The 21759-nt window shown below is 40.6% G+C and overlaps 1 long non-coding RNA gene and 1 gene segment (V, D, J or C); one reads left to right on the top strand and one right to left on the bottom strand.

The window, feature by feature from the left end:
* LOC137349423 (uncharacterized) overlaps positions 1-11883 on the top strand; it is a 29453-nt gene extending 17570 nt beyond the window's left edge. The window contains exon 3 of the long non-coding RNA XR_010969396.1: positions 11805-11883. This is a non-coding gene — a long non-coding RNA (uncharacterized lncRNA). The remainder of the gene's footprint in view (positions 1-11804) is intronic.
* LOC137349422 (Ig heavy chain C region-like) lies at positions 944-20211 on the bottom strand. The segment is given in 8 exon segments: positions 944-1661; positions 2060-2380; positions 6509-6826; positions 6902-7204; positions 9567-9881; positions 18285-18331; positions 19657-19948; positions 20089-20211. Coding segments are annotated over 8 exon segments (2022 nt in total).
* Between the last annotated feature and the right edge of the window lie 1548 nt (positions 20212-21759).

Here is a 21759-nt window from a genome sequence, read left to right as displayed (position 1 = left end):
AAAACACAAACATTCACTCCCTCCACCACTGACACAGAGTGACAGCAGCGTGTATAATACACAAGGTGCACTGCAGCCGCTCACCAAAGCTCCTCAAACAATAGCTTTCCAAACCAACAGCCTCTATCACCTAAAAGGACAAAGGCAGCAGATGCATGGGAACACCACCTGTTGCAAGTTCCCCACCAAGCCACACACCATCTTGACCTGGAACTATAACGCTGTTCCTTCACTGTCACTGGGTCAAAATCCTGGAACTCCCTTCCTAACAGCATTGTGGGTGTATCTACAGCAGATGGACTGCAGTGGCTCATGAAGGCAGCTCATCAACACCAACTCAAAGTCAACTAATGCTGGTCTTCACATTGACGCTCATGTCCCATCAAATAATAAAAACTAATCAGAGTCAGCGGATTGATCGGAAGAGGTGATGGTGAGATAGAGCTGGGTGTCAGCAGCGTACATGTGGGCTCTGATTTTGGATGATGTCACCCAGAGACAGCATGTATGTGAGCAATAGGAGAGGACCAGGGATAGATCCTTATGGAACTCCAGATATACTGGTGCGGGAGCTGGTGGAGATCTCACTGAAGATCTAGCTATGACTAGATAAGTAAGAGTGAATACAGGCAATCACTAGTTTTGGTAAATTATTGTCGTACTAAATAGTGACTGGATGTTGTTCTACTTTTACTCATACCGATTTACAACTAGATACATCATTGGCCAAATGTAAACCACAAGAGCTCTTGAAGCTGCAAACACGGTAAGGAGTAGTGTAATCTGTTTGAAAGCACCCTTTGTATCTCTAAAAATGGGGGAATGGAAACGTGTTGCACAGCTGGAAGATTAGACAATGTATATCATACATATTTGGATCAAGTTTAAAATGAAGATCGTGAAAGTAACACGCACACAAACGACAAATAGGGGAGCCAGCAGGTTTTCATTCTACATTTATTGCAATTAGCAGACCCACATACAGACGAAAGCACAATTTCCTATTCATCCAATAACATCACTGAACCCTTCAAGGGATCTTCAAAACGATTTCAGCTGTGTTAAGGTTATCCAGGGTTATCGGATTCTAACCATAACTATCCTTCATTGACTGATATGGTTCCATATATTCGTGAAATATCTCAACAATTATTCGTAGACATAGAGGGTGACAGTGACATTTGATAAACAGGAGATTCGCTGACTCAGATACTCAAACAGTTATGAACATCACAACAGTAACACATCTATGGGAAACAGATAGTCACCCACACTGGGTTATGTACATGATTTAACACTGTCAGATAGGACAAGTGAAACATTAACTGAAGTAGGTTTACCATAAGATTTATTTATGCTTCTGCGTAAATCCCTTTGGAGGGACGGGTGTCCCACTAAACAGGTGTAAGTGGTGCCGCTGTTCCACTCCACCGCAGTGAGTTTCAATCTGCTGGCAATGGAGCTGGAATCATTTCTCTTCTCGATCTCTGCTTGGCTAGGAGAACCTGAATCCAAAAGGGTGTCATTGGCCATCCAAGCGATGTAAATCTCAGCAGGATAAAATCCAGTGACCAGACACACCAGAGTAGCCGTCTGCTCAGTGTCTATCTCTTCCGCTGATGGAAGTAGAACGTAGACTTTAGGAGGATGCATTTCACCAACTGTAAAGAGAGAAATATTGGTTAAACTGAGTTTGTTTCTTCTCCAGTCTTCACTTTATGTTCCCCTTTTCTAGAAATAATGTGCATTCGGGCATTTGGAATAGTTTCCGAACTGTGAGAGTTTACATATTTCTCTTCTTGTTCATGGGTGCCATTAATTTTCTTTATTTTGGTGGTTTTTCAATGTGGTCTGACGTTAGATTGCAAAGAGTTGGAGACAATCAAAAAGCACTGACGCTCTTAGGATGCAACAGTGTCAAACCGCTTCTATTTTTTCATACTATTTTTTACCCGTCTGGTGACTTCCCAGGTCCCAGATGACATAGGAACATTTAATGAAGAAACTGGGTGATTTGTTAACATAATTTATCATCTGACTGAGTATTATCTGTGCTTACCCTTTACTTTCCTGGTGGAAGTTTTCACTGGTGTTGGTAATTCGCTGTCCTCTATGAAGCAGACGTATTCCACCCCACTGTCCCACTCTGCCGCAGTGACTTTCAGTTTACTAACGATGGCGAATTTGCTTCCATTCCACTCGGGACTCTGAGTCTCGACTCCTTCCGTTTTCCCACTCCCATCCACTTGCCAGGACACGATGACGCTTTCTAAGTCGCTGTAAAGGATTTCACAAACAATGGTCGCCGTTCGTTGAGTCCAAATCTCTTCAAAGCGGGGGTTCAATATATTGACAGAAATGTCTGCCTCATGACAATCATCTTGAAAGAAGAGGGAATGGTTATTTCAAGCTGTCATGTTGAATTCAAGGGTAACAACAACAACATACTCCAAGAGATGTAAAATAATTCTACTTACTGGAGTAGGTTAGGAATTTTCTCAGATTGTTTCTGTTTAGCTAATAAGATGCAGCGCCCTTCTGGTCTTGTTGCTTTCATCTCCTGGCTTCCCTGGATGATGTCCGCAAAAATATTTCTGATTATTTATTCCACAGATCGGGAATTCCTCTGACTGGGATTTAATTGGGACTAATAGTCCCCGCTCTCATGCTGCAAACGTTCACCCATCAGACTGACTGACTGATGCTAGAGGTCAATTGCAGCCCTGTGTCCTGAATGTGGTGGGTTCAAATATACCTCCTATAAAGTGACTAAAATTCTCCTCTTTTTCAGTCCAAGCATTTGGGTTGAAATGAACTTGTCTCTGCCTGAGCAATGAATGGAAGCGTGGCCTCAAAACCAACAAGCAGATGTTCTACATAATTTGACACCGATTTCGCTGGTCACTTAAAAGCTACAATGTATTTAGGAAAACGTAAAAACTACCACTCTGATCTAGGAAGAAGCATTGCTGGAAGGTTGAGATTAAAGACACCATTATTTAAGTGTGTAAAGTGAGGAAGTCTATAATTTTACGATGATATACCTGGCCCAGAGGTACACGATATTGACATCAGTGACGGTGGAAAGGTTTTCTCTAGTATCCGACCTTTACAAAATTAAGATAAATGCTAAAGATTTTGGAAAACATGTCTTCAGTTTTTAAAGTAAAATGGTCACTCTGCCCGTAAGAATCATTACTTTCTTTATACATGGCATGAAATCTAAAAGAATAAGCATTCTCCTTTGTTTTCACTAAAAGTTAAATTTGTTTCTCTGAACATTATCGAAACCACCGTCATTATATTTGGCGAGGATGTCATCTCTGAAATTCTCAAGATCTCTACAAGGGACTAAAGTTACATATTTATTGCGCATGTCCAACATTGTTACTTTTTTTTTCTAATCTACACTAAAATTGGTGAATTTCTCTCAATGATGTTTCAGAAGGGAGTGCTGTGCAAACTGTTTCTTGATTCTCATCATTCCCATTGGCTCTCCTTCCAGATTGGCAGATGTAAACATGTATTTGTCTACTCACTGGGATCCCTGATTTCATCCCATTAAGTTAACATCCCTTCATAAAATGAAAGAAGAATATTTCATGGTGTATGTTACAAGAACCCATTTATCTGAAGGGATTTGATCTTACTTTCATTTCAAAAAGTTGCTATTTTTGGCAGAAAAAGGAAAAAGGAAGGCACAAAAAAGTGAGAATGTCAGATGACTGATTGCAATAAAATGAATCATCTCCATTGGTTTAAACAGCAAACTGAGTTTCAACCCTGAGATATGTTGAGGCAACGACAAGCAGAAATGTCATGTGTGGGACTTGGGCTGATTTCAACACTCAAATCATCACCTCAGCATTCTAAAACAAAGACAGCGTGCATATTTAGATTCACTTCCTATCGATTTCTGTGAAGAGGCACGAGGCGTTTAAAAGTGCTATATAAATGCCTGCTGTCATTGTTACTCCAGTACAGGCTCCACTGAATCGCTTGCCTTGAGTACCTCTACCGATTGGACACTCTGAGTAGATCAGCAGAAAATGTGAATGCCAACAGCCTATCCTACAGCAGCAACATCAGAGCCCCGTCCAGTCCTGCACTCGCCAGAGGTGCAAACACATCGAACTCCACCTGACCTCCTCAGATCGGAGGACCATTAATGTTTGGGATGGTAAAATGAGAAATCCAATTTCTAAATTTGTGGATTACACCAAATTCAGGCGAATAGCCAATGTTGAGGAGGACTGCAACAAATTGCAAGAAGATATGAAGATACTTGCAGTATGGAGAAATAATTGGCAAATGAATTTAACATAAATAAATGCAGAGTATTGCATTTCACCAAGAAAGTTAAAGAGGTGGCATATTACTTAGAAAATAAGAATATAAATGTGGAAGAGGAGAAAATGGATCTGGGATTACAGATACATAAATCATTACAACTAGAAACGCAGATTAACAAGGTCATAAAAAAAACTAGAATTGAAAGTTACACTAAAACTGCATCGAACCTTGATTTGACTACACCTGGATTACTGCGCACAGTATGCTTGTCATATATTGAAAAAATAATGCAGAGGCATTAGAGAGGGCGCAAACATTATTTACAAGGATGACAACATCAATACGGGGGAATACATTTCAGGAGAGATTGAACAGGCTAGGTGTCTTTTCTGCTGAAAAGAGAAGGCTGAGGGGTTCTCCAATAGAGTTTTTTTTTCATTATGAAAGGTTTGGTCGAGTAGACACAGTGAAGTTTTTCACTTGGGAAAGAGCAAAGCTAGTGGCCATTATCATAAGGTAGTCACCAAGAAATTCAATAGGGCATTCGGAACAAGCTTCTTTATCTCGAGAAAGGTGAAAATAGGGAACTCCTGACAACAAGGAGTGGTTGAAGTGAACAGTATAATTGTATTTAACTGGAGTCTAGCCAAGCATATGAAGGAGATAGCAATGGAGCATTATGTTCAAAGAGTTAGATAGGGAAATACTGAAGGAAGACTTGAGTGAAGCATAAACGCTTGCCTGGACTTATTGGGCCTAATGGACTGTTTCTGTGCTGTATATTCTATATAACCCTATGTAAGAGGAAACAATGGTGTTCGCCTCACTAACCCGGATGTATCTAGGCTATTGCGTCTGCCAAAAAGCCAGCAGTTGAGATTCGTCAACTCAGCGAGGTCTGGTGGCAGGACATAGGGCGTGTTTGGTCTGCATAGCTGACTATTACAGTGTAGGGGTCCTCACCAATGCCAGAAACTTGTTTGTTAGTGTTTATGACTGCGTCTGATAACAATATTTGCCTGATTCTATCCTCTCCTGTACTCACTGCTGTACGAGATCTATTGGCCACCCTCTGGTACCTGAGCCAATGATCTATTGTTCATGAGACCCGAAACACAGTAAATATCAGCAGGTTGTTGTACCGTGAGGACATTGCAGCCAATGTCCTCTCTTCTTCTTCCCAGAAATAGCACACATGCACTTACCATCGGTCAGGAGTGGAACCACGCACTATTGCTGTTTCGTGAATCTAGGGACACTAAGACCCATTTCAGGCCCCGAGCACCATCAGGTGAAATCAACGAACTCAGCAAGAAACGGGTATCCAACCCCAGATCCAGGGAAGTTTATTGCTTCTTCATCCTTCACACGAAGGTGGTGGGACTATTATTGTGCTAATAATATTTACAATAATTTATTCCACAGATCAGGAATTCCTCTGACTGGAATTTAATTGGGACAAATTGTTCCCGTTCTCATGCTGCAGACGTTCACGCATCAGACTGACTGGTGCTGCAGGTCAGTTGCAGTCCCGTAGCCAGAATGTAGTGGGTTCCAATATACCTCACTATTTGTAATTTGATTGGAATAAAAACAATCAGAAATGAAAACAGTTTAGTTTACACTCATCAAAACAAAAGGTCACAGCATTGGATTCTGTTCATGATGACGTTATTAGACTCCTTTTATGACCTCTAACCCTGGCGGTGCAGAAGATATGAGTAATTGAAATGCAAAAAGCTACTGACTAAATTGGCTGTGTCGCCTGATAACTGGCTGTTTTTGGCTTTTAACTGACTGCCGGCACTCAGTGTTGTATCGGACTTAAATCCAGCAGTACAGAACGAAGTAAACAGCACCCAAAGTCTTCTCCCCACATTATGGAACTCTATGCATGTTTATCTACTGTTTATTGCTGTTTAATGATCGCCCACAATCACCAGTGAACCGTACAGTGAAGTTGGAGAAATTCTTCTCCTCCTTCATTCTTACCATTGGGTCCTCACATGTTTCTGGCGGCGCACACACTGAGTGCTGATCAGTTTATTGTCTCCGTGCGGCCTGTGAGTTAAGGCTGCATTAATTGTTATCCACACATTTTGCTGTTCCTCCAACTAGAGGTATCTGATCACTAGTGCCCCTGTTGTTTGATGTTGCCTTTAGATGAAGTGCAAAGCACTGATTGTGTGAGTATATATTGTGTAACTACCCTTACCTTTCGGTTTGCTGATGGCCCTCTTCACGGTCGAGTCTGAAGGTGAATGTAAGGCGGAACAGGTGTATGTTTCTCCCTTTTTCCATTCAGCTGCAGGTAAAATGAGAAGGCTGCTTGTGCTGAAGCTCTGGTCCTGTTCAAGAGCAGTGGGGAAACTGGTGACGTTCGAGTTTAAAGCAACTCCGTCCTTCTCCCAGGAAACGGTGATTTTATCAGGATAGAATCCTCTTATCAAGCATGTGAGAATGGCGGTGCTGGTATTTTGAATCTCCTCTGGTGATGGAGGCAGGAGGCGGACCTTTGGCTGTATTGGCTCGACTGTAACAGAATTTCAACCAGGGTTAGTCTTCCTTCCACAGTCATTTAAAAACAGGGCGATATATTTTTACCCACCTTTTGTCCTTCTTGTTTGTTTTGTTACCGGATTTGATGATTGGTCCCCATGTGCTAAGCATGAGTATTCAACCCCGCTATCCCATTCTTCCACGCTGCTTGTCAAGCGGCTGATTGTCAGGTACTGGTTTCCATCCTTTGTAATTGCTTCGATTTGAACTCCTTCAATCCTCATCTTACCATCAACTGTCCAAGAGATCGCAATCTCAGTGGGATCTGTAGAGACCACTTCACACACCAGGGTGGCAGTCTTATTGATCCAGATGTCTTCAATGGAGGGATCTCTGAGAAATACTGTGATTTCTGTCACTGAGAAACCAGAGATACAGAAACAGGACAATGCGTTTAGAATTTAGAATTTAGAACATTACAGCGCAGTACAGGCCCTTCGGCCCTCGATGTTGCGCCGACCTGTGAAACCATCTGACCTACACTATTCCATTTTCATCCATATGCCTATCCAATGGCCACTTAAATGCCCTTAAAGTTGGCGAATCTACTACTGCTGCAGGCAGGGCGTTCCACGCCCTTACTACTCTCTGAGTAAAGAAACTACCTCTCACATCTGTCCTATATCTATCACCCCTCAACTTGAAGCTATGTCCCCTCGTGTTTGCCATCACCATCCGAGGAAAAAGACGCTCACTATCCACCCTATCTAACCCTCTGATTATCTTATATGTCTCTATTAAGTCACCTCTCCTCCTCCTTCTCTCCAACGAAAACAACCTCAAGTCCCTCAGCCTTTCCTCGTAAGACCTTCCCTCCATACCAGGCAACATCCTAGTAAATCTCCTCTGCACCCTTTCCATAGCTTCCACATCCTTCCGATAATGCAGTGACCAGAACTGCACGCAATACTCCAGGTGCGGTCTCACCAGAGTTTTGTACAGCTGCAGCATGACCTCGTGGCTCCGAAACTCGACCCCCCTACTAATAAAAGCTAACACACCATATGCCTTCTTAACAGCCCTATTAACCTGGTTAGCAACCTTCAGGGATTTATGCACCTGGACACCAAGATCTCTCTGTTCATCTACACTACCAAGAATCTTCCCATTAGCCCAGTACTCTGCATTCCTGTTACTCCTTCCAAAGTAAATCACCTCACACTTTTCCGCATTAAACTCCATTTGCCATCTCTCAGCCCAGCTCTGCAGCCTATCTATTTCCCTCTGTGCCCTCCAACATCCTTCGGCACTATCTACAACTCCACCGACCTTAGTGTCATCTGCAAATTTTATGTTGACCAATCTCTTTGTTTAGGAAGCATTTAATTTCAGTGACAACTGATAGTTGATGAACATATTTTTACTGATTATTATTGAATTTAAAATATCATTCTGTTGTTTTCGTGCAGTTTGAGTGAATCACTAATTTGAAAAAATAATTTATACTGAATGACAGGGAGAGAGACAAAAAGAGAACTGGATACAAAGAGACAAACAGAAAAAACAGAGAACAACACAGAGATAATGAGCATCAGGAACAGGACAAGAGAGAGATAAATCGATAGGGAGAGACAGGCAGGGACAGAGCAGCAGAGAGAGAGATAACAGCAGAAAGAGTGGGATGGAGAGACCGTCAGAGAAAGAGTGAGAGGCAGAGAGATAAAGAGAGAGGGGAGAGAAAGAGATAAAGGGAGTCCAAGAGCCAGACACCAACAGAGATTTTTTAAAAAACATGCAGCGACATGGAAACGGAGTGTGCGAGAGAGACAGTGGGTTCTAAAGTGGGAGAGTGACAGACACAGAGAGAAAAGCTGAGGGAGATGGAGAGGGAAAGAAAGAGAGAAATAGACAAATAAATTGGGCCGATCGTGTTTGATGACTCCCTAGAATTGTTGTCCAAATAGTCGTATTTCCATGGCTCTTACCCATGTCGTTTTAAATAAAATATTTAAAAGAAAGAACCGTTTGTTGTTTTATTTCGGTTTTCTGATCATATCTGTCTCTTTAATTTAGTAGCAGTTCTCTCTCAATGACTATCCCTCTCTCACTCACTGTTCTTACTTTCTCTGTCCCACTCTCACCTATTTCATTTTATTTACACAATTTTGTACCGAATGCAGCAGCAGATATAATAAATCCTCAGAAATGTAACGAGTAACTGAACCGTACTGTGAAATTTGATCCATTATTTTCTGAAGATACACTTTTGATCTGTATTTCTGTCCTGTTTCACCTGGATTGATTTGGTGAACTAATTAAATGGGATGTGAGACGATCTTTATAAATTATTCCTAATATCATAAAAGATTATGTTCGATGCATTACATTGGCCACATCTTCATATTCATGTCAAGACATCTTAGTGCCTTTTGCAATACTAGCCTCACAGTGAGCACCATCCAGTACCTCAGTCATTGCCGCTCAAATAGGGAATGATATAACACAGAAGGAGGCCATTCGGTCCATCGTGCCTGTGCTGGCTCTTTGAAAGAGCAGCTTCAGGTCGCTCGGACGTTGCTGCTGAAACATTCCCAACAATTTTTAGAATTCCAGTACACCATGAACTGGTGCAGATGTCATTCACTGGACCAGTTCAGGAATGTTTAATCCTCATCGATAAATTGTCACAAAAACATCCCAACTAATCCAATATTGATAAAGAAAGTGGGAATACTTCATTCGTGCAAGCTTCTGAATTGGTTTCATTTCCTCACCTGATTTTGATCTAATGTCTTTCCGCTGTACACTGTTGGTTGCAGAATGGGATACTTGGCAGCTGTACACAGAACCGCTACTCCATTCCTGCAGGGGCACTTTAAGGATGCTTGTGGAGCTAAAATCTCCATTCGATGTTTTAGTTGGGGATGTGGTGGTAAAGCCAGACTGTATGGAGTTTCCATTCTTCTCCCAGCTCACTGTAATGCTTTCTGGTTTGTATTCACTGATGAGGCAAAACAGTTGTACCAACCCCTTTATTCTCTGTTCGTCACTTGCAGAGTAGAGGAGACTGATGGTTGGTGGAGCAGGTCCTAGAATTACAAGGATATTTTACTCCCTTCTATAAATATGAAAAGACCATTTCCCTCATGTCCCGGCCATCATTTATCCTTCACCCAACACCTAAAACTAATGATCTCGTCATTATCACATTGCTATTTGTGGGATCTTGCTGTGCACGTTTCATACATTCCAATAGTGACTACTCTTCAAAAAGCCTTTGGACGTACTGAGCACGTGAAAGACCCGATAGAAATTCAAATCTTCATTTATTTATTGAAATCACGGTCTCTGGTTAATTGTCATTTGTTTTATTTTCCTTAGTATTGCTGTGAAATATTTTCAAAATTAGAGGCCAGCTATTGATTCTTAAGATAATATGATTGGTTCGCAAGCACTGCCTGAGCAAAGTTTAATACAAATAGATGGCATATAAGAGATTACTTTAAAAAAAAAAAATACTGCTTCTGAAATGTCACTGATCCATTTACATTCAAGATCACAATATATTGCTGTTCTATGAGTTGTGTTATACAGGGATTGCTTGTTCGTGAAAACATATTATGGGATAGGACAAGTCCAAGGCCCCAGTCTGATAAAGGAGGTTTCCAGGGGCCATTGCGACTTATCCAATGCCTCTGTGTTTATCACATTGCAATTTTCTGTTGGTGTGGCTGTGGCTATTGAAATTGGGAAGAAATGTAGGGATATCACAGTGGACGTGTTGGGAGAAAGGAGTTTAGATATTGAATGAACGTTCATTTATTTTTATAAGTTGTTAATTTCTGAATAAAGAATGATCAATGCGCTGGGGCAAAATTATCCTCACCCTTGATGTGGGTGCAGTGATGGTCAGATATTGAATGTATATCCTTTATTATTTCCCCCATTCCTCCTCGTATTTCTTATCTACATGCAGCCCTTCAGCGACACAATAGTTTTTACATGTGTGCTAACGATACCCAGCTCCCCCTCACCACCACTTCTCTTGACTCCTTCACTGTCTCTAAGTTGTCAGACTGTTAGTTCAACATCCAATAGTAAATAAGCAGAAATTTACTCCAACTAAATATTGGGAAGACAAAAGCCATTGTCTTCAGTTCCTGCTGTAAAGTCCATTCCCTCGCTGCTGACTTCATTTCTCTCCCTTGCAACCGTCTGAAGGTAAACCAAGCTGTTTGCCACTTTGTTGTTATATTTGACTGGTAGATCAGCTTCTGACCACATATCTGTACTCTCCATCACTAAAACCGCCTATTTCCACCTCCATAACGTGACATGACTTCGCCCCTGCCTCAGCTCTTCTGCTGCTGAAAACGTCCTTCATGCCTATGTTACCTTATAGTCTCGACCGTTGAAATGCACTCCTGCCCATTCTCCCTAAAAGTAAGGTCATCCAAAACTCTGCTGACCGTTTCTTAATCACACCAAGTCCTGTTCACACACCATCATTGTGCTGGCTGACCTACATTGTGCCTCGATCAACCAACGCTTTGATTTGAAAATTCTCATCACTGCCTTCAAGTCCCTCATGGCCTCGCCCATCCTTACCTCTCTAATCTCCTCCATTTCCATAACACTCTGAGGTATCTGCGTTCATCTAATTCTGGCCTCTTGAGCAGCGCCGATCTTAATTGTTCCACAGTTGGTGTCCATGCCTTCAGCTGCCTTTCTGAATTCCCTCCTAATTTTCTCTGCCTCTTTACCTCTCTTTATTTCTTTCAGATACTCCTTAAAACCTTTCTCCTTGACCAAGCTTTTGGCCATGCACTGTAATATCACCTTATGTGGGTCGTTGTCAAATTTTGGTTTATAACGTTTTTGTGAGGTGCCTTGTACATTCTGTTACATTAAAAAGAGCTATATAAATGCAAGTTGTTGTTGTTGTTGTTTGTTACCAATCATCTGTTTTGATTTGTGTGCTTATGGAGCAATTTGATTTCTTAACTTTACAGGGAATTGTTTTTGAAACAGAGCGGGTGGCGCAGCAGCGCAATGGTTAGCATCGCAGCCTCACAGCTCCAGCGACCTGGGTTTAGTTCTGGGTACTGCCTGGGTGGAGTTTACAAGTTCTCCCTGTGACCGTGTGGGTTTCAGTTGGGTGTTCCAGTTTCCTCCAACAGCCAAAGACTGGGTTCCGAAGAAGAGTCACTGACCTGAAACGTTAACTCAGCTTCTGTCTCCACAGATGCTGCCAGACCTGCTGAGTGTTTCCAGCATTTCTTGTTTTTATTTCAGATTTCCAGCATCCACAGTATTTTGCTCTCATAATTTGTATGTCTGTTATAGTTTGTTCTCATGAAAAGTTCCCAAATTTCACTTGCTCCCGAACTGACTTCAGTCTTTTGCCGTCACTGTCTGAGGTGGAACCAGTCTGTTCTTAACCTGGATGTCAGATTTGACCCTGAGATAAACTTCTGATCCCATATCCTCATCACTGCAAACGCCGTTTACGTCCACATCTGTAAGATTTCCTGCCTCCGCCCCTGCCTCCGCCTATCTGCAGCCTCGCCTATTCCAATCTCTCCAAGCCGGCCCCCCACCTTTCATCCTCCATAAAATTGAGCTGATCCAAAGTTCTGTTGCCTGGATACTAACTCGCACCAAGTCCTGTTCATGCATCACTCCTGTGCTTAGTGACATACATTTGCTTCCAGTTGTACAACACTTCGAATTTAAAATTATCATCCTTGTGGTCAAATTCTCATGACCGTCTCTGAAACCTTCTCCAACATTAAAACCCTCCGCGATCTCTGTCCTTCTACAATCCTGGTCTCTTGCCCATCTCTGATTTCCATCGTCCCACCATTGGCAGCCAGATAAGAAGCAACATTATAAAACTTAGAGCATCTGTAATCATAGAGACACCAAATGATACAACACAGAAGGAGATTATTCCATGATAGTGCCTGTGCCTGGCTCTTTGAAGGAACTGTCCAATTAGTCCTCCCTGCTTTTCCTCCACAGCTCTGCAATTTTCTCCCTTTACGTTTTTATCCAATTTACCTTTGGAAGTTGCAATTGAATCAGCTTCCACTAGGCTTTCAGGCAGTGCATTTCAGATCGTAACAACTCAATGCATAAAAAGCTCTCTATCTCTCCTCCAGTTCCTTTTCTTCACTCTGTGTCCACGTGTTCCTGACGTCTCTGCCACTGAAAACAGTTTGTCCGGAACTATTCTATCAAAACACTTCGGGATTTTAGCATCTCCATTACATCTTGCCTTAACATGCCCTGCTCCAAGAGGAACAATCCCAGTTTCAATAAAGCTTCCTCATAACTAACATCACTGGTTCCATTGTTGTAAATTTCCTTTGCACCCTTCCTAAGGGTTTAATATCCTTCCTTAAGTGCGGTTCATAAAATGGTCACATAATTCCAGTTGGGGCCTAACCATTAACTTTTAAGATCCAGCATAGCTTCCATGCATTTGTAATCTATATCTCTGATGATAAATGCCACCTTCAACTATTTGTGTACATGCAGACCCAGGTCTCTCCGTTCCTGCACCCCCTAAAAATTGTATCATTTAGTTTATATTGTCTCTCCTCATTCTTTCTACCAAAATGCAGCACTTAACACGTCTCTTCATTCAATTGTACCTGCCATGTGTCTGCCTTTTTGATCAATCAGTCTATATTTTCGTCACTGTTTTCTACAATAGCAAGTTTCAAGTCATCTCCAAACTTTGAAATTAGCCCTGTATCCTCTAGTCCAGGTCATTAATTTATATCCAAAAGAGCAGTAGTATTAATAATGCTGGGTGGCACCACTGTATGCTAGTTTTCAGTTCGAAAGATAATTGTATACAACTACTCCCCGCTTTGTGTTTCTTGGCTAATCTCGTACCAACGCAGTCACTGCCCCCAAAATCCCATGGACTTAAAATTTGTTAACAAGTCTATTATGTGGTACTTTATCAAAACAACTTTTGAATTTCAATTTACATCAACATCATTCACACTACCCTCATCAACATTTTCCAATACACCATCAATGAACTGAACCAAATTAGTTAAGCACGATTTGTCTTTAACAAATCTGAGATGCTATCAATTATTAACCCTTATTTTCCCAAGTGTCAATTTATTTTGCCTCACATTATTGCCTCTAAAAATTTCTCAATCACCTACATTAGGCTGACTGGCTGCAGTCGTCGGGTTTATAACTCTTCACATTTCGGACAAAGGTCTAACATTTTATGTTCTCCAGTCCTATGGGACCATTCCAATATCTGAGGAGGAATGGAATATTGCGGCCAGAACCTCGGCTATGCTCACCCTTATTTCCCGTAACAAGTTAGGATGCATTGGATTCCGTCCAGGTGACTTTTTACTTGAAGCTTTGCCAACATTTTAATTATCACATCTTTATCTATTTTAACCTATTTTCCCTACTACCTCCTCATTTGCTATGACATTGGCAGCATCCTCATTTTTAGTAAAGATAAATGGCAATTATTTATTTAGTACCTCAGCCAAGCCCTCTAACTCCACAAAAATATATGTTTTGGTCCCTAATCAGTTCCACCCTTCATTTGACAATCATTTTACTATTCATAAGTTTATAAAAGACTTTTGAGTTCCCTTTTATTTTAGCTGTTAATCTTATACTCTTTCTTTTCACCTCCATTCCCTTTTTCAGTTCTCCCTGCACTTCCTATACTCAGCTTGCTTCTCTACTGAATTATCATAAGCTTCCGGTTTAGTATCATTTTAACACTGCAGCTTTACTCTTTCATGGAGCTCTATCTTTGGATGCTCTTCCCTTGCCTCTCTTGGAAATGCACCAACCCTATTGCCGAAACATCCCATCTTTGAAGACTTCCTGTTATGCTTACTGTTTTACCGACCAATTTTTGATTACAATCCAATATCTACTTCTGTTCAAACTAATCTCCAATACTAATCGTTAGATTTTCGGAATCCTCACATCTAACATTCAGTCATTGCAAGCTTGCAGGTTATCGACAAAGACAATGATGCAAGGTATACATAGTACAACAGGATGGTTCAGAACGAACCAATATGGAGAAACGTGACCGAGAAGAGTGGCCATTTATGAATTGTTAATTCATTCATCAGCAGTAAATCAGAATCTTCTGTCAAATGAGGAAAACATTATAAAATTACAAAGTGTTAATTTGATGTCACTTCTGACCGTTTCAGTGAATATACTAGGAATAATGTAAAAGCAAGGTTGGAACTGATAATCTCTTTATTACGCTAGTTTGGGATTGTTTCTTCTCAATATAAATGTGACACACTATTAAACAAACTGTTTAGGTTAGATTTAGCTCTGTTAATTGGCCCTGTCGTTAACTCTGTTACCTAACCACTGGTTCTATCGGCCTACCTGACCACTGTCTTCGGCACAAGCAGACTGTTCACAGTCTCTACATCCTCTTCATACCAGAACCTCATATCCTTTCACCCCCTATTCTCTCAACACAATGAACGCCCACTTCAGTCTCTATCATCACCTGCCCGCAATACTACCACAGACAATTTGCAACTGATCCCTTCCTGCATGCCTTTATCAGCTTTATTTCCTGCAATGCAGAAACATCAGTTTACCCAACAGTCACCAGCTGCACCAAGTTCCAATCAACCATCAGTCCTGTCCTCGCTGATATTCATTACTTCCCTATGTTTCCAATTTAAAATTTTTCTACTTGTCTTCATCTCGCTTTTTCCTACTTCTAAATCCTCCCTCAGTACTGAACCCTGTGTCTCGAATTAAATTAAAGTCACGACATAAATTAAAGCCCTTATTGCTGATTTGAGGGATCTGTTTATAATTTGACTATTGCTGAATAAATATTGTTATAGTTGAGAATTCTAACAATGTGGGTTTCAAGAAATTGTGAATAAAACTTATTTTGGAACTATAGGAAGTGTTGAAGTGAAAATAAATTGTGAAACTTTCCTCAGAACTGGATCAATGGGAAAAGATGGATTCTGCATCAGTCTGTTACAGGTGGCCAAGAAATTAACTATGGGGCATGATTTACGATTATGCACTTCTAGCACAGATCTGGAATTTGCACAATCCCAACGCCATAAGTTTCAATGGACTGAAAAGCGGGTACTGGGAGTGCGATGTTCCCGTTCATTTGAATGAAGAAAAGTGAGACACAGAGCAAACTGGTCTGTGGGACAGTGGAAGGCTGGGACTAGTTCAGTAAAATCACGGCAGAATTCGAGGATTTGGCAATCGGTAAAACAAATATGTTCAAAACATTCCGAAGCACCCAATGGAATTTACAATATGTGCTGTGAGCCAGAGAGATTTTGTGCTCTGCTGTGTTAGGGTGAAATATACAAACAAGCAGATATAATTTAAATATTCAAGGCACACAACATAGGCAGAGTTGGGCGGGGCTCGTTCAGGAGTCTAGAAAATATTGGCAGCGAAAAATAAAATCACGGAAAAATCGATAAATCTCCAATCATATGTGATTTTCTTTTACAAAAGACTGGTTGAAAAATATATACATCTTTTTAAAACAATCAAAGAGCAAGTAATAAAATGACAAAGTGGAAATAAACAAATTAATTAGCTGGAAAATGACCAACACCAACAACGCAAGTAGTAAATTCTTAATCATTGGGCAAGTTGGAAGATCACATAAAATGATTTGCCTATGATAGTGTGAATGTGAATACCATTGACAGATATTAATACCATTGCTTTACTTGTTGTATTCAGGCCGAGGAGGCAAAGAATGAAATTAGTTCGAAATATCACCATTGTTCATCTCAGGGAACCACGCTTAACGCTTGATTTTCCTAAGTTCAGTATTCTGCAACCACTTTTAAATAAACAGATTAACCTCTGAATTAATGTAGCGGACAGAATTAGGTGGTTGGTCCTGGAATATCACATCGGAAAGCTGACAGTTTTTTGCTTTTTATTTAAACTGGGAGGTATCGGTTGTTTTGGGAGGTAATTCCATTGTGGAACATCATGTATCGAGGCGTGAAATGGACCCAATCGGCTTTTCTCACCATCCACTCTCCTGCCTTCTTAGAGAGATTTTCCTTTTGATAAGTGACATGTTCTAACTCTGCGATAAAAGCTGCACCTTAGCAATGTTTCTAGTCTAATCTGTATCTCACTGTTCACCTTCAAATACAATGGGCTAGAAATTCTTCTCAGGTGATGGCGCAGAACAGGCTTTATCGGATCAGGCGCCTGTTAAAGGCGGCGCCTGATATTCAGTTCCATTGTTGACAATGGAATTTAATATCAAGCGCTGCATAGAACGGGCGGCCGATCCGATCCCACTCGTTTTACATCACCGCCCAACATGAATATGGAGCACTCAGATTCCAAATAAATAGACTGCTTCCTCAAATTTAAAATAAGTAAGTAAATCAAGACGTCACTATTCTCCTTAAAGCAGTAAATAAAGAGACCACTTATTTCATTTCCAAACACATATTTTAAAAGAGAACCTACTTTTTACACAGTAACCTACTGTAGTCTTATACACAGAGCCCTCCTATTAGCTGAAACATGGGTGTCCAGGGAAGTGGTTTCCATGTACACAGGATTCCAACAGAATAACAGTCTCGGGGGTGAAATTGTCTACATCAGTAGCGCAACAGCGGCTCATCGTGAATCGGCAGTTGGTTTTTCACCAGGTCTCAGACTTTCCACTGTGGTTCACAGTTCAAGCTCTTTTGGAAGCTCGATAGTTTCGTTGATACTTTTCTTAGTTTGAAATTAAAACCTTGGCAACGTTTTCCAAGTCAATGAGTGAAAATAGCTGCCGCCTTGTTTAACAGGCTGTCCATTCACTATCCCCCGTTTTGCGCGACAGGATGAGATCAATTTCGTCCCGACAATGGGTCACTTTCTAGGTCGCTGACATGTGCGCCTTTAATCCAGAGTCACAAATGTCAGAATTCGTACTTGCAGGTTGTGTGCCGATATTAACTGAACAGATACTCTTTTATACAAAAAGGTTTTTAGAAGCGGCACGGAATTCGTAAACAGCAGTTTATACAATTTCATCCACTCCTTGCTTGGAGAAAATTTCTCTCGCCCCAGAATTGCATTAATTTATGAATCAGAAATAGTTTACATTAAGGATATACAGGGACAGCTCTGTAAGGAAGTAACTTCAGAAGACTCGGTCAGCTTTATCTGTTAAAACTAACATCATCTATTCAAATCAGTACCTAAAGTCATACATGAGAGGTAAATTACAGAATTAAATCCATGTTCAATTTATTCTTGGGTAAAATCGCTTTTGAAAAATATATTATAATTTTAAGCCAAATTAACTGAGAGCTAACCTAACCGAGTCAGTTGAAAAACTATAGCTATTGCGTTTCATGTTCAGGCGATTTTGAACGAGAGCACTGAATTTTCTAATCCTCTATCGAAAAGATTTTAGTGATAAAGTAGCAAGAGAGGTGACTTACCAGAGTTCACAGTCAGCACGGTGCCAGCTCCGTCGTAGTCACTGGAGCTACACAGTCAGTCAGCTCCCAGTCAGCCCTGTTCAAAAAGGGTCAATGAACCAAATGTCCGTTAATAAATATAACAAAGTAACACCGATCAAAAGGATCATTCGAATATATTAGTGATCAATAAATCTTCATTTTCCTGTCAGTTGCTATCCATCCAGCTATTTTCTATGTGCAATGCAAACTCCTGTAGCTCTGAAAAAAACAATCCGCTGATTTAACATCGGAGAATGAGGATAGATTTCAAACAAAGGTCGACCTAAAATTGATTTCAAACTCTGTGTAGTAGCAACGATGAGGAAGAAATCGCATTATGCAGCCACATTCACTAATAGTCAAGGAAATAACTGTCTGAGAGGTTTGTGCTGTTGCCTGAATCACTGTGTCATCGCAGCTACACATCATTTCACACCAGCACAAGAAATCCAATGTTGCAAACATCACAGAAAATCCTTCAGATATTCCAAGGTACTGGTTGAAAGATGCAGTAAATATGATTTAAATCATTGCCTCTATATTGGAATCCCATTAGACGTTTATAACTCTCAGCCACTCATACAAATCCTGGAGAAACATCAATGCTCTATTATCAATATATGATAACAATTATAAAATAATCACCTCAATGAATAAAGAAAAGGCTTTAATATACAAGCCAGTGTCTGACAGAGACAAGGAATATTTAACCGTGAGGTTTCTTGGCCATTCAGAGGGTAATTTGCATTTCCTTCTTAATAAGAAGAGTGGGGACAGTTTATGTATTGCGGGAATTCAAGATTCATTACTGTGGTGTTCACCAAGTCACACTGTCACAGAGATCAGTGCAAAAAGGTCTCATGTACATCAATACAAGTGACTCAGGTCGAGATGCATGCTGCAATCCGGATTCCCGAAATAATACATTTTGCCAAGGTTTTCTGAGAATGAAGAGTGTTATCCCTCCAAAATACTGAGTATCTACTCTTCATACTTCAGCATCAGAGAAATATTGCCCTTGTTCCAATGAAAATAGTGTTTTCATAGTTTGTGTATGACAGGAACCAGCTCTTCGATTGCTGTGGTTACTGAAGTATCGACACAGTGGTACAGCTCAGTGCAAAAACAGGTTTACTTGCATAAATGTAAGTTCAACAGCGGCTCTGCATATCCAACTGTCCCGTTTGGGGGTCTTTGCTGCGCGGTCTGTCACCAGCTATTTGCAAATCATCTCCAGTCTCAGAATCAATGCTGCAAATTAAGTTTCAGTGAAAAGAGCGAAACAATTCGTATTTTCTTCCCTTGGAGATTGGAAAATGTTTTTGTATTGGTGAAAGCTCAGACACATAACTGTGGTTTGCGTCTTCCTATGGTTTGCGCTTTGCAGTAATAGGTGCCACTGTCTTCAACTGTCAGGTCCTTGATTTGCAGAGAAAATGACTTTGCTTGGTTGTTGACTGATTCAACATATCGTCCGCCAATCGTTATGCTTTCCCAATCTGTTGAACCCGGATTATTCCAGAACCATTTTGTGCCGAACAAAATATGGCTAGTATCAGTGAGGACGCAGTTAATGCTCAGGGATTCGCCTGTCTCTCTCGTTGCCGTTCTTGGTGTTTGGTCCACTCTTGTAGTGAAGGCATCTGAATGGAGAAAAATATATTTAGTACATCGCTTGTCTGAAACAATACAAGAGTTTAAAGGTAAGACAATTTCCACAATGTCACACAGCCACGCAGTTTTATGCAATTAACATTTAATCTCTTTAATAAACAGCACTTACTTGGTAACCAGGTTAAAAGGACCGAAACCCAAACAATATTCATGGTTTGTTCACCAGCAGGGAACAATTTAAACAAAGTGAGCTCCAGACCTCAGCACTGACTGTTCTGTGTAACGGTGTGTGTCTGAACACCGACCTTATAAACCTGTGGAGACTCGGCTGATTTGCATAGGGCGGCTTGAGAGACCATGAGCAGTGAGTATAACTCACCATGGGCTGTTGCATTTTGTTTCCCACATCCGTAGTCACACTGGAAAATCTGCATCCAATTAACATGAACAGTTCAGTAGAGTTATACAGAACAGACTTCACGTTAGCTGTGTTGGGTTTGTTTGCATTCAAGCTGATCGCATTTCCATCCTTACTCAGTTTAAAGAAATGGTGATATGTTAATACTATAATAGTAACAGCATCCATGCATGTATATCAGCTTGACACAGCGAATGCAGTAAAAACCGCTCTTTCAAATAATTACGACTGAAAACTCTAATTCCTTTGCTGTGGCAAATGGAGCCGCGACCCCGTGGTAACCATGAGCCCCAAGTTTGGCTTCCGCTGCATTAATAGAAACATACCAGCAGCTTTGATTTGTGTTGTCATCTCTCGACATTTCATAACATAGTTTGCAATGTATGTAGATTTTAAGAAAGTCTTTGAAAAGTTACTGCAGCTGACATTACGTAAAGATTAAGAAGTTTAGAATTGAGAGGAGAGTAAACTGGATTGAAATTGACTAGAAGAGTGAAAACAGAGAACTCATTATGTTAACAGTGGTGGGAAGTGGGCAGTGGTATCCCACAGGATTCATGTTCTTGGAACACTTACATCAATGATTTAGATCAAGGCCGAAAGAGAGTGTTAAGAAATTTAAATATAATGCCAAAATAATTATTTAGAAGAACAAAGGGATAGTGATAAAATGGTGAATCGGCAAATTGAAGTCAATATCAGTAAATATGATTTGATGCATTTTTGTAAAATAAAACGGTAATTATCTTCTGAATTGAAGTAAGCTTGGTGTTGTGGAATGGCAGAGTGATTTTAGGAAAAAGGTTTAGTGGAAATTAAAGGAAGCACCTCAGGTTACTAAGGCTCTAAAACGCTAATGTGACCCAACGTTTTATCATAAGTGGTACAGACAGAGAAAACGAGAGATAATGATGAACCTATATAAAATCTTCATATATTTCAATTAGAGTATTATGTGCAGTATTCTGACGAACCGTATATTATGGATAATGAGGTTTCAAAGTTGTACTAGGATGTTGCCTGATATGAGGAAATGCAAATACTTGAAAATGGAGCCTTTTTTGTTTGAACAACTTCGAATATGTGTCCATATAATAGACATGATTAAAATTAGGAAGAAATGGGATAGGGGAGATGGGACAGGTTACATAGAAGCAGACTGATTTCAGTCGCTGAGGAATCTAGAAGCAGGATATTATATGTAAGGGATTTCAAACTGAGGGCAGAAGAGACTTCTTCACACAGAGGGTTGTCAGGCTGTGTAATTTACTTCCTGGATTAGTGATTGAAGCAGATACTATGCCAACATTCACGATTAGATTGAATAACTGCATAAAGGAAAGGGGTTGAAGGGATGTGGAATTAAAGCAGGTAAATGTGATTCGAAATATTTACATGCCCGGGGGTAAAGGACGATTCAGA

The sequence above is a fragment of the Heterodontus francisci genome, chromosome 34 (genome assembly GCF_036365525.1).
Source record: "Heterodontus francisci isolate sHetFra1 chromosome 34, sHetFra1.hap1, whole genome shotgun sequence".
Classification (NCBI taxonomy): Eukaryota; Metazoa; Chordata; class Chondrichthyes; order Heterodontiformes; family Heterodontidae; genus Heterodontus; species Heterodontus francisci.
Note: the sequence above shows the minus strand (reverse complement) of the source record. Positions and strands in the feature narration are given on the sequence as shown.